Genomic DNA, 12,433 nt, shown 5'->3' on the forward strand with positions numbered 1-12,433 from the left:
CCTAACAGGATGTGCCCACACTTCTGAGGATTCCCATTGGCTGAATCAAAGCGAGCGGGCTCCTAGCATTATGGGAACTTCCGATTCCGGTATCCGATATGAAAAAAGTATCGGAAGTCAGTATCGGAATTCCGATACAGCTAATATCGGCCGATACCTGATACTTGCGGTATCGGAAAGCTCAACACTATTCAAGAGTCTATATGCCTGATTTTCATATAGCTCATTAGGCCATATCACAAGGTTGCCCCCCCTTATCCGCAGCCTTAAAGACAACGTCTTTCCATTTTTGCATCTCCTCTAAGGCTTTTTGTTGTTCATATGTTAAATTAAATTTTTTCTTTTTGGTCTCAGCCAATTTCTCAATATCATTAGACACAATTTTTGTAAAAAATTCCACTGCAGGACAAACACTCAATACAGGGAATTTTTTAGATTTACAAAATAGTTTTTTAAGGGAAATTGCTTACCTCAGACGAATTGTCATTTTCCTCCGCCAAGGATTCCAACACTTGAAGGGCCTCCTGCTCCTCTCTAGTGTTAAGACCCTCCACCGTTTTACAATGAAACTTTTTCAAGAGGACTTTACGGGCAAACAGGTGGACGTCCTTAGTCGTTAGAAGCGGATCTATAGAACGGGATGGTGAAAAGGTTAAACCTTTTTCTAATACCTCAATTTGAGGCAAAGTGAGTACATGAGAAGGCAAATTAATGACCTTACTCTTATCATTCTCATAATTTCTCTCTTTCCTTTGATTTTTAAAAGGTTGAATTGATTTATTATTATTTTGATAAGCATATCTTGTAACAGGTCCCGATCTATAAGAGGATTCTCTGTCACTCTCAGATCCATATGCTCCAACTGATGAAGAGAGGGAATTCACGGACTCACTTCTTTTCGGCTGATTCTTATTTTTATCCACTGGGTCCTGGTGCCGCCTCTCCAGTTAGTTCTGCCACACCGAGTTTTTTTAGTAAAGGACTCTGCGCTCATCAGTCATCGTGTTCTGCTGACTACGGGAAGATGTCTGGTCGCGGTAAAAGAGGGAAAGGTCTCGGGAAGGGCGGCGCCAAGCGGCACAGGAAGGTGCTCCGTGATAACATCCAGGGCATCACCAAGCCTGCCATCCGCCGTCTCGCTCGCAGGGGAGGCGTCACGCGCATCTCCGGCCTCATCTATGAGGAGACTCGCGGCGTCCTGAAAGTCTTCCTGGAGAACGTGATCCGTGACGCCGTCACATACACTGAGCACGCCAAGAGGAAGACCGTCACCGCCATGGACGTGGTGTACGCGCTCAAGCGCCAGGGCCGCACTCTCTACAGCTTCAGAGGTTAATGCGTCTCCTCTCCATCCTCACCCCCCAAAGGCTCTTATCAGAGCCGCCCACATCTACTAAGAAAAAGCTATGATCTCCGCTGTGTGATGTGGCCAGGGAGGGAGATTGCGGGTATTTTGCGGTGTTATGTGACATCAGCGGTTAAAACAGATGGTTACCTGGATATACAGCGCTATATGGGTCGGGAATTACTGTATGGATGAAATATCTAGAGCGCTTTATAGAGATTACATCAAAGTATATACATTTACTGCACTCTATGAGGGTACACTGCAGTGTATTAATGGTATTGGGTAGAGTTGAGCGACTTTTGTTTTTTTAGGGTCGAGTTTCGTTTCGTGAAACCCGACTTTTCCAAAAGTCGGGTCGAGCAAGATCGGCCGGCTATAGGGAAAAGTCTGGGTCGTCCTGAAACACGAAACCCAATGTAAGTCAATGGGGAATAAAAGTCGGCAGTGAGAGGAGGACAGGAAACACACCTACAGTGCCCATTTGAATGCCAAAAGCATCAATTCTTCTTACTTAAGCTTGTCAACCTTAATTAACTTCATAATACAAGTTACGCACCGAAAAATGGGGGTTATTTGGCTAAAGTTGTGGGGGGGAAGGGCTGGCTCCAGGTTTTCATGTGCCCTGGGCGAAAGAGCGCCCCTTTAACACATACCACAACTCATCATGCTCCGATACGGCAGAGAAATAGCGGTATAGTACAATGAAAAATACTTCACTTTTTACATCTCATGACAAGGCCCATCTATTTCTCCATACAGAATCATTGGTCCCATATAATGTTTGAAACAGTATATGATGAGATCCACATCCTGCTACAGTATATGTTGGTCCCCATGGATGAAGCTCCACTGTCTTATGGGCCCAAATAATGCTCCAAACATAATGGGCCCCATTTCTAATGCTCTAGTGTATAATGGGCCCTGTAAATGCTGCTCCAGTGTCTGATGTCCACCTTTGGAATGTTCCAGTGTATGGTGGGCCCCATCTATCATTCTCCAGAGTATAGTGCTCCCCAAAAATTGCTGTCCCAACATTGAAAACAATGAAATAAGTCTCCTCGCTAGGGAATCCCTGTACTAGTCTGGACTCCTCGTCGTCCCCATCTTCCATCTCACTGCACAGTATTTCAACCTTGCAAGTGCTGTGATCCTGAGCAAGCAGGGGGGGCCCACTCGTTGGCGACGGCACTGACACAGGGCCCCTGATAGTACGGTGGTGTGTCTGATGGCGGGTGGGCCGAACCTGCACTTTCATCTGCAGCTTCCTCTTTGTCACCGTGTAAGATGGAACTGTATATGGGAAGGGTAACATGAGTTTCATCAGGGTCAGATTAAGGTCGTGTAGCGTGCGAGGGGAATGTAGTGGTCTGGGTCAATGTACCAGCAGATTCATCGAGCAGTGGCTGGGCATCAGTGCACTTGTGTCGCCCCCAGGAGTACGGTCGCCACAGTGGCATTACCTTCCTCCTAGGGAGTGTGATGTCATGCTTGGGAGCAACGAAGGATCTCTCTAGCAGGTTAACTGATTGGGCGGCGTTATTCCCACGAGTCATGACCCTCCAAACAGCGTTCATGAAGGCAAAGTGTTTGTTTTACGTGGGCAGTATGGTTGCAAAGCTGAACCTTAAAGAAATGTCCAGAAGGGCACCACCAGGAGTGGAGCCTACGGTTTAATTCGACTCCACCTGGGAAACCTCAACCATGCCAGCTACAGAAAAGATGCACACATTGCAAGCTTAATTCTGTTAACGAACGAGACTCCGTCATGCCCCGCGGTCCGAGTCCGGCTTACTAGAGGGACACGTGAGGCTCTGGCACATGAGATTGGCCAATAACTGGTGTGTCATGCCCTTACATGTCCGTGGCTGCATGTGCGCTACACTGAAAAGGCCAGCGTTTGTCGCTTACAGGTGCAGATAACCCGCTGAACAGCGTTAGTGATGGGGATCTGTGATTACAATTATTACCCGCGAACAATGATTTCCCAGTAAGTGCAGGTCAACTACCGTTCCGGAATTAGGCCTAACCGTCATTCCTGAAAAAATGAAAAACTTACGTGTGCAAACTACAGGTGCTGTAGCTTGCTTAACAGCTCGCCAGCCATTCTCACATTCTCACGCCCAGTATGGATTACACGTGATTGCACAAAGGTGAGAAAGGGTACCGTATCCCCGGATGACATGTATGGATAGCATAGTGTACACATTCAAAATATATGTCTATACATCAGGAGGCAGGCTCAGACGGTGTCAGGCACAGTATGGATTTCACGGCCCAGACTACACAGCGGAGGAGCAGGGAGAGGTAAAGATTGCAAATGCTGGGGCCCTGCCCAAGCAAGGGGGGCCCACTCGTGGGCGTCGGTATTGGCACTGGGCCCCTCATAGTACGGCGGTGTGTCTGACGGCGGGTGTGCACCACCACCGTCAGAGACACTTGATTGCACTATGAGGGACCCTGTGCCAGTGCCCGCGCCCAAGAGTCGGCCTACCCACCTGTCCAGGGCAACGGCACTCGCACGGTGTCGTGCGCTAGGTGGTGACCCCGGCCATGGGGGGGGGAGGCAGCACAGTTAGGGAGTTTTAGAAAGTGGCATATGTTGATGTTGGACATTCAGCTGATGCAAAAGGCGAAATAGGTGAAGTACCAGGAACAGGTGAACCAAAGCAAGCCATTTTTCTGTCACCCTATGTGTCATCAGGGGAAGGTGGGACAAAATCCTTGGAAACCCATGCATGGTTCATTTTAATGAAGGTTAGATCATCCACATTTTGGGTTGACAGACGGGTCCTTTTTCTGTCAGGATTGATCCAGCTGCACTGAAGACTCTTTCCGATAGCACACTTGCAGCTGGGCAAGCGAGCCCCTGTAAGGCATATTGGGCCAATTCAGGCCAGGTGTCCAGTTTAGCGGCCCAATAGTCAAAGGGGAATGACCTGTGTGGAAGAACATCGATATGGGAGGAAAAGTAGTTTGTAACCATAGTTGACAACTGCTGTCTCCTGTCACTTTCCATCAATGCAGTATTACCAGTTGTGTGAGCGGTACTTGAAAAATCAGTCCACAACATTGTCATGAAACCCCTGTCTCCAACGCCACTTCTGCTGTGTGCACCACGAACACCTCTGCCAAGCTGCCCCCGGCCCGTACGGCTCGTGTGAGAACCATCACCGCTGCTGTGTGCTGGGAATGCCTCAAGCAACCGATTTACCAGAGTTGCTTGTTTATTAGCCAATATTAGGTCAAGGTTCTCCTGTGGCATGATGTTTTGTAATTTGTCTTTATAGCGTGGATCCAGGATGCTGGCCAACCAGTAGTCGTCATCGTTCATCATTTTGGCAATGCGGGGGTCCCTTTTTAGGATCTGCAAGGCATAATCTGACATGTGGGCCAATGTTCCCGGTGTCAATGATGCACTGCGAGTGCTGGTTGGAGGAGCACTTTCTGGCAAATCCACATCCCTCCAGTCACGCACAAACCCTGTACCAGACCTTGCCACGCCAACATTTTCACTTGCCCCACGAGATGCATCCTCCTCCCCTAAGTAATCATCCCCATCATCATCCTCCTCCTCCTCTTCTTCCTCCACCTCGTCCAGGAGAGGTCCCTGAGCAGACAATGGCTGAATGTCATCAAGGATTCCCTCCTCGTCAACATTGGCTGCAGACGCCTGCTCCTTAAGGTGCGTCAAAGTTTGCATGAGCAGACGCATAAGTGGGATGCTCATGCTTAGGATGGCGTCTTCTGCGCTTACCAGCCGTTGTGCATTACTCAAAACACTGAAGGACTTTACAGAGGTCTTTCAGCTTCGACCACTGCACACCTGTCAACTCCATGTCTGCTCTCAAAGTGCCTGGCCGTGTATCCTCCCACAAATGCATTATGGCCTGCCTCTGCTCGCACAGCCGCTCAACCATGTGCAGGGTGGAGTTCCACCTTGTTGCAATGTCGATAATGAGGCGGTGGTTGGGAAGGTGGAGCAATCGCTGCAGCTTCTGCATACGAATGGAGTGTACAGGCGACCGGCGGATGTGCGCGCACAGTCTTCGCACCTTCTGGAGCAGGGCTGTTAACTCCGGATAATTTTTGAGGAAGCACTGCACCACCAGGTTCAAGGTGTGAGCCAAGCAAGGTAGTTTTGAAAGGGCTATGGCTGCCACAAAATTACGGCCGTTATCACTAACTACCTTGCCTGCCTCAAGATGTACACTGCCCAGCCATGACTCAGTTTGTCGCTGAAAGTACTCGGCCAGCACCTCGGCGGTGTGTCTGTCGCCCAAACACATCATCTGCAACACAGCCTGCTGACGCTTTCCACTAGATGCTCAATAGGGGGACACCTCGTGTGCAACAGTGGCAGCTGCAGATGGAGTGCTCGTACGACTGCGCTCTGTGGACGAGCTTTCGCTTCTGGAGGAGGAGGAGGAGGAGGGTGGAACGCCTACAGCCAACTGTTTCCTATACCGTGGGCTAGGCAGCACTGTCCCACCACCGCTGTCCTCTGTGGACCCTGCATCCACCACATTAACCCAGTGCGCAGTGATGGACACGTAACGGCCCTGGCCATGCCGACTGGACCATGCATCAGTTGTGAGGTGCACCTTTCCACTCACTGACTGCTTGAGTGCATGGACAATGCGGTCTTTCACATGATGGTGGAGGGCTGGGATGGCTTTGCGAGAGAAGAAGTGGCGACTGGGTAGGTCATAGCGTGGTACTGCATAGGCGCTTTCCACCAACCGAAAGGGCATCATCTCAAACGAGATTAGTTTGGCAATGTGGGCGTTCAAACCCAGTGTACGCGGATGAGAGACTGAGTACTTTCTTGACCAACTCATAGTGTCTGGGAGGGTGAGCTGGACTTGAGAGCTGCATATGGTGGAAGTAGCGGTGGACAGGGCGGACTGAGAGAGGGTTGATGATGGTGATGGAGTTGGTGTTCTTTCTGATGGCCTAGATTCAGTATTTCGTTGATATAACAGTGGGATTCCCTGACTGCTGTGGCCTTGCAACGACACCTCAACATTTGCTGCTTTGCTGACCGGTGGGCTTACAGTGGGGGAAACAATGTAGCATTGCTGACTACCTTCTTTGTGATCAGTTGCACATGTGGTACTTGAGGTTTGGTGTTGTGTCCACGCTTGCAAGTGCATGGTGGTTAAATGTCTAAGCATGCAACTGGTATTCAAATTTTTCAGATTTTACCCTCGGCTAAAAGTCTTTGCGCACTTCTTACAGATAACCTTGGCCTGATCATGAGGATTTTGTTCAAAAAAGTGCCACACTGCACTCTTCCTACTTTGGCAGACATTTTGCGGCCTAGCACGCTGTGATATTTTGACCCTCTGGACAAGCTGTCCAACAACTCTTTTGATTTTTGGAACCTGTCTTTGGAGTGCTCCGTGCCTGCCAGATAACAGCTGTTGCGATGTCGATGTCTGCTGTGGATGCTCCTCATCTGAGCTATTGGAAGCAGCACCCTCTTCCCCCAATGGATGCCAATCTGGGTCAACAACTGGGTCATCCATCACCTCCTCTTCAATGTCATGTGCACCTTCCCCTGTGTCACCGTGTATGGTGGTATAGTGTGCGGGAAGGGGCACCTGAGTCTCATCAGGGTCAGAATCTGGCTCTGTACACTGCGAGGACAATGTAGTGCTCTGAGTGAATGTACCAGCAGAATCATCTATCAGTGGCTGTGCATCAGTGCACTCCATGTCAGATTCATCTTGGCCTGGGTAATTCACCATTTCACTTGATAATCCAGGCGTGGTATGTGAAAACAGCTCCATGGAGTAATCAGTAGTATGGCCTGCGTCATCCTTCAATCTTGGTTGGGGTGAAGGACACAAGGAAAGGTGTGGTTCATGAACATGAGCCTCCAATGACGACTCAGTGCTTTTACTTTTTACAACTTCAGAAGAGGAGGCGATAGAGCTGGAGGCTGAGTCAGCAATGTAAGCCAAAACTTTTTCCTGCAGCTCTGGCTTTAAAAGCGGTTTGCCAACTCCTAGAAAAGTAAGCCTTCGAGGCCTTGTGGAGCCAGACGATGACGCAGGCTCAACACCTCCTGCATTCGGTCCTATTTTGCTCTTGCCACTACCATCAGATCCACCACCAACACCATCATTACCAGCTGCCAACCCCCGCCCAATTCCTCGGCCTCTTCCACCAGCCTTCCTCATTTTTGGTAGAAATGTAGACAAAATCCAACAAACTATATAGTAATGTAAAACAAGGTACAAGGTGTCTATAGGACAGGGGAGATTTTGAATTTCTGCACACACTTGTGGACACTGGACACTTATGGATTGTGTGAGGCCCACTGAATATCAGAGCGCTATGTCACAGGCTTGATGGCACAGGTGTGAAAAAAGTGACTACAGGATAAGGGAGATTTTGAATTTCTGCACACACTTGTGGACACTGGACACTTATGGATTGTGTGAGGCCCACTGAATATCAGAGCGCTATGTCACAGGCTCGATGGCACAGGTGTGAAAAAAGTGAGTACTGGATAAGGGAGATTTTGAATTTCTGCACACACTTGGGGACACTGGACACTTATGGATTGTGTGAGGCCCACTGAATATCAGAGCGCTATGTCACAGGCTCGATGGCACAGGTGTGAAAAAAGTGAGTACAGGATCACGGAGATTTTGAATTTCTGCACACACTTGTGGACACTGGACACTTATGGACTGTGTGAGGCCCACTGAATATCAGAGCGCTATGTCACAGGCTCGATGGCACAGGTGTGAAAAAAGAGACTACAGGATCACGGAGATTTTGAATTTCTGCACACACTTGTGGACACTGGACACTTATGGATTGTGTGAGGCCCACTGAATATCAGAGCGCTATGTCACAGGCTTGATGGCACAGGTGTGAAAAAAGTGACTACAGGATAAGGGAGATTTTGAATTTCTGCACACACTTGTGGACACTGGACACTTATGGATTGTGTGAGGCCCACTGAATATCAGAGCGCTATGTCACAGGCAGAAATTGGCTAGTGCATCACAAACTACAAGGTGTATATAGAATTGGGCAGAATAGGAATCTAGAGTGTAGGTCTGTAAGAACGGAACAAGTACTCCACTTATCCTTCCACAGTGACACACAGATAGCTTCACTGTGGCCGTGATAAAAGCCGTTACACGGTACTGAGAGGAGCGTGCACGTACACGGCTGTCCGGTGTACGTAAAATTGTCAAGCTCCGTGTTTTTTAAGTATACGGACTGACACACGCTGTCTCTCTATAGTTTTGAATGTAATCAAACAGCAAATATATTTAACTGTTTGAAAGCTAGACAAAACTAGTAGGTGCAGGTCTGAAAGAACGGAACATGTCCTCGACTTATTCTCACAGAGTGACACACAGATGGCTTCACTGTGGCTGTGATAACAGCCGTTACACGGTACTGTGTGAGGAGTGTGCACCGCTGTATGGTGTGAAAAAATGCACGCTCAGTACCTCAGCAGGACAAAAAAAAAAAAATTGGGATTGCTTTTAAAAAAGCAGTTTGCAGAGCAGTGGGTAAACAGCAATGCAGCCGTCAGGAAGCCTTAGAAGGCAGCGTAACAACCAACACCCCTGATCCACCAAAATATAGCCTCCCCTTGCACCGCGCACACAGTGACTGGTGTGTTGTACAGGCAAAATCGATAGCAGCAGAATCAGTTTTTTTTTCTTCTTCCCTGCCTAACGCTCTCCCTACAGAATCAGCAGCAGCAACCTCTCCCTATGCTAAGATCGGCAGAAGTAAGATGGCGGTTGGCGTGCACGCCCTTTTATAACCCCTGTGACGCCCACCAAAGCAAGCCAATCACTTGCATGCCCTTCTGAAAGATGGTGGTGACCCGTGCCTATGTCATCACGTTGCCCACAGTGTCCGTGGATCCTGATTGGCTGAAAAGGAGCGCAAAACAAACTTTTGAAACGCGACTTTGGCACGTAAGTCGCCGACCTCGTGGCCGACCTCATCCTAGGGTCAGGTTTCGTTTCATGAAACCCGACTTTGCCAAAAGTCGGCGACTTTTGAAATTTTTCGACCTGTTTCGCTCAACTCTAGTATTGGGTATGAGCATTAAATGGCCGCAAATAGCGCTATATGGCATCCGGAGAACTACTTTGAAGGCTACATTACTACCTGGAGGTGTCTATTTCTATATGGAAGGTTTACAGCTGTGCGTGGGGGGTTTTGCATGATAGATAGGAGGCATACAGCACAATAAGAGGGTACGCTGCAGTATATGGAGCTTCACTGTGCTATTTAGATGTATACAGCACTATATGGGGGTACACGGCGGTATATAAAGCTGCACTGCATCCCCCATATAGTGCTGTATAAAGACTTGTGGAGCCACCAATGAGCAGCAGTGGGCGGAGCGAGTGACGGTTCCGTTGGTCACATGACTTTGTCACCCAATAGCACGGCGATCTCGCAGCAGTGCTCATTTGCATGGCCGGGCTATAAATACCTCCGCTCTGGGAGGAGCAAGATCGTTATTATTCTGCTTTGAGACGGAGGAGGCTGCTTTACTTTTGTTATGGCTGATCCCAAGTCTGCTCCAGCTCCCAAGAAGGGCTCCAAGAAAGCCGTGACCAAGCCTCAGAAGAAGGACGGCAAGAAGCGGAGGAAGAGCAGGAAGGAGAGCTACGCCATCTACGTGTACAAGGTGCTGAAGCAGGTCCACCCCGACACCGGCATCTCCTCCAAGGCCATGGGCATCATGAACTCCTTCGTCAATGACATCTTCGAGCGCATCGCAGGGGAAGCCTCCCGCCTGGCTCACTACAACAAGCGCTCCACCATCACCTCCCGGGAGATCCAGACCGCCGTGCGCCTGCTGCTGCCCGGAGAGCTGGCCAAGCACGCCGTGTCCGAGGGCACCAAGGCCGTCACCAAGTACACCAGCGCCAAGTGAGATCTGCTCCGCCATCACCCCAAAGGCTCTTCTAAGAGCCGCCCACCCCCTCACCATAAGAGCTGCTCCTCCGCTGCCCTGTGTAGTGTCCTCATCAAGGCCGTGCATGTGCTGAGCAGCTCCTTTCCGGAGAAAACGTCTACACTGGGACCTCCTCTCTCCAATAGGTCAGTGATAATGATTGCAGGTGGTGCGTTGCACTCGGCGATAGGTCCTCGCTCTCCCGCAGCTGGTAATGATGATCTCTGCTCAGTGACATTTCCAGTAGATTATCCTCCTGGTTGGATCTCTGCTTTCTCTTTTCATCTCCTCTTACATTAACCCTTTCCATTCCAATTTGTGAGTTTCCTGTGAATGCTGGGGGTGGTAGTAGTGAGGTGCAGACACAACACTGGATGAATCCAGGAGCCGCGCTACAGCGATCTATGAGGGCACCCGGCCGTCACTGCGCTTCACTGGAATAATACAAGTTCATGGAGTCTCTGATTCTACACACTCCTTTTCCTTCCGCTGTCCGGTTTATGTGCGGGTTCTCCCTATACGGATCGCACTCTCTCAGGAATAGATGGCGGCTGCGGTTTCTGATATCACAGGTGAGAAGTGAGATTCCAGTTATCGCTCAGCACTTTCTCTAGTCTCATCCATTGTAAGGGAGAGGGGTATGGTGTGCACAGCCGGGGTCTGCGGTGCTTGAGGCGGATTCTGTACAGAGCAGAGATTCAGCAGGAATACGGTCACTAAGGAGTTGAAAGTAAATTAAGTAGCGGGCGAATGGTCGGTTCTTTATTTCGATGTTCCGCCGTCATTTACTGAGCCGTTAGTGAACCCTAATTTCCCGCTCAGTCGCACATTGCGCTCCGGAGAAGCGTTAGCGATCACAATCTGATGTCACACGCGCTGGGTCCTGGTGCCGCCTCTCCAGTGTGTTCTGCCTATACCCGTATTTGTCCCCGGATCGGTGCTGGCGCCTTCCCACTCCCTTTTCTATATTGTCTTAGTGAACATTATTCCTGACGTTGATTGGAGCAGATCCCGTGCGCGGCGATGGTCGCTGCAGATCACATCGGTGGTTGGGGATCGTTATCTTGTATCTGATATTTCTCCTCTTCTCCGGGGATGGAGCCTCCGGGACTCGTTACATGCGGCTCCCTGCCCTGTACTGGCCGCCACCACCTGTAATGAGGAGCGACTGCCTGGGTCAGATGAGGCTTCTGGAGATCACTGTCCCTAAAGTATTTATTTACTTATTACATTTTGAAGAAGCTGGAAAATAGCAACGGAAAAATCCAAATAACGGACAGATCTAGCGGCGGCGCCGCGATGGGGAGTTTTGTTGAATATTCTTTGTAACTTAGAGGCGGGAAATTCAAAATCACCAACAGTCCTGTATTCAGCCAATCAGAGAAGAGGAGGAGCTTAACTGCGAATTCAATACTAGAACCCCCGCCCCGGAAACCGTCATCCCTCCTGTTCTCGCTCCGGTCCGCACCTCCTCCATGTAAAGTAAAGGACTCTGCGCTCATCAGTCTTAGTGTTCTGCTCACTACAGGAAGATGTCTGGTCGTGGTAAAGGAGGGAAAGGTCTCGGGAAGGGCGGCGCCAAGCGGCACAGGAAGGTGCTCCGTGATAACATCCAGGGCATCACCAAGCCTGCCATCCGCCGTCTCGCTCGCAGGGGAGGCGTCAAGCGCATCTCCGGCTTCATCTATGAGGAGACTCGCGGCGTCCTGAAAGTCTTCCTGGAGAACGTGATCCGTGACGCCGTCACCTACACCGAGCACGCCAAGAGGAAGACCGTCACCGCCATGGACGTGGTGTACGCGCTCAAGCGCCAGGGCCGCACTCTACGGCTTCGGAGGTTAATGCGTCTCCGCTCCATCCTCACCCCCCAAAGGCTCTTATCAGAGCCGCCCACATCTACTTAGAAAAAGCTATGATCTCCGCTGTGTGATGTGGCCAAATGGTTATCTGGATATACTATATGGGTCATGAATTCCTGTATGGATGAAATATCTAGAGCGCTTTATAGAGGCTACATCACAGTATAGGCATTCACCACACTCTGAGGGTACACACACCTTACCCCTCTCCCTATATTAACGTTGGTTGTTATAGACGCCGCATGTTTTACAATGGATGAGAATAGAGAAAGG

The 12,433-nt window shown here is 49.8% G+C and overlaps 2 protein-coding genes and 1 pseudogene across 2 annotated transcripts; all 3 read left to right on the forward strand.

Annotated features, from left to right (window-relative positions):
• The first annotated feature begins 1,024 nt into the window (after nt 1–1,024).
• Nucleotides 1,025–1,336, forward strand: LOC141091699 (histone H4-like). Its single transcript, XM_073577393.1, has one exon. It carries the CDS (start codon nt 1,025–1,027, stop codon nt 1,334–1,336), a length of 312 nt encoding a protein of 103 aa, XP_073433494.1.
• Nucleotides 1,337–9,863: 8,527 nt separating this feature from the next.
• On the forward strand, nt 9,864–10,323 carry LOC141091629 (histone H2B 1.1-like). The gene has a single exon (XM_073577314.1). The coding sequence runs from the start codon at nt 9,903–9,905 to the stop codon at nt 10,278–10,280; it is 378 nt and encodes a 125-aa protein (XP_073433415.1). The 5' UTR covers nt 9,864–9,902; the 3' UTR covers nt 10,281–10,323.
• A 135-nt stretch (nt 10,324–10,458) lies between these two features.
• On the forward strand, nt 10,459–12,177 carry LOC141091630 (histone H4-like; annotated as a pseudogene).
• Nucleotides 12,178–12,433: the final 256 nt, after the last annotated feature.

Source organism: Dendrobates tinctorius, unplaced genomic scaffold, assembly GCF_039654945.1.
Source record: "Dendrobates tinctorius isolate UK_male_01 unplaced genomic scaffold, ASM3965494v1 ptg000055l, whole genome shotgun sequence".
Classification (NCBI taxonomy): Eukaryota; Metazoa; Chordata; class Amphibia; order Anura; family Dendrobatidae; genus Dendrobates; species Dendrobates tinctorius.

Excerpts from the sequence above, each read along its gene's own strand:
- LOC141091699 (XM_073577393.1), top strand. The coding sequence starts at position 1,025 with ATGTCTGGTCGCGGTAAAAGAGGGAAAGGTCTCGGGAAGGGCGGCGCC.
- LOC141091629 (XM_073577314.1), top strand. The coding sequence starts at position 9,903 with ATGGCTGATCCCAAGTCTGCTCCAGCTCCCAAGAAGGGCTCCAAGAAA.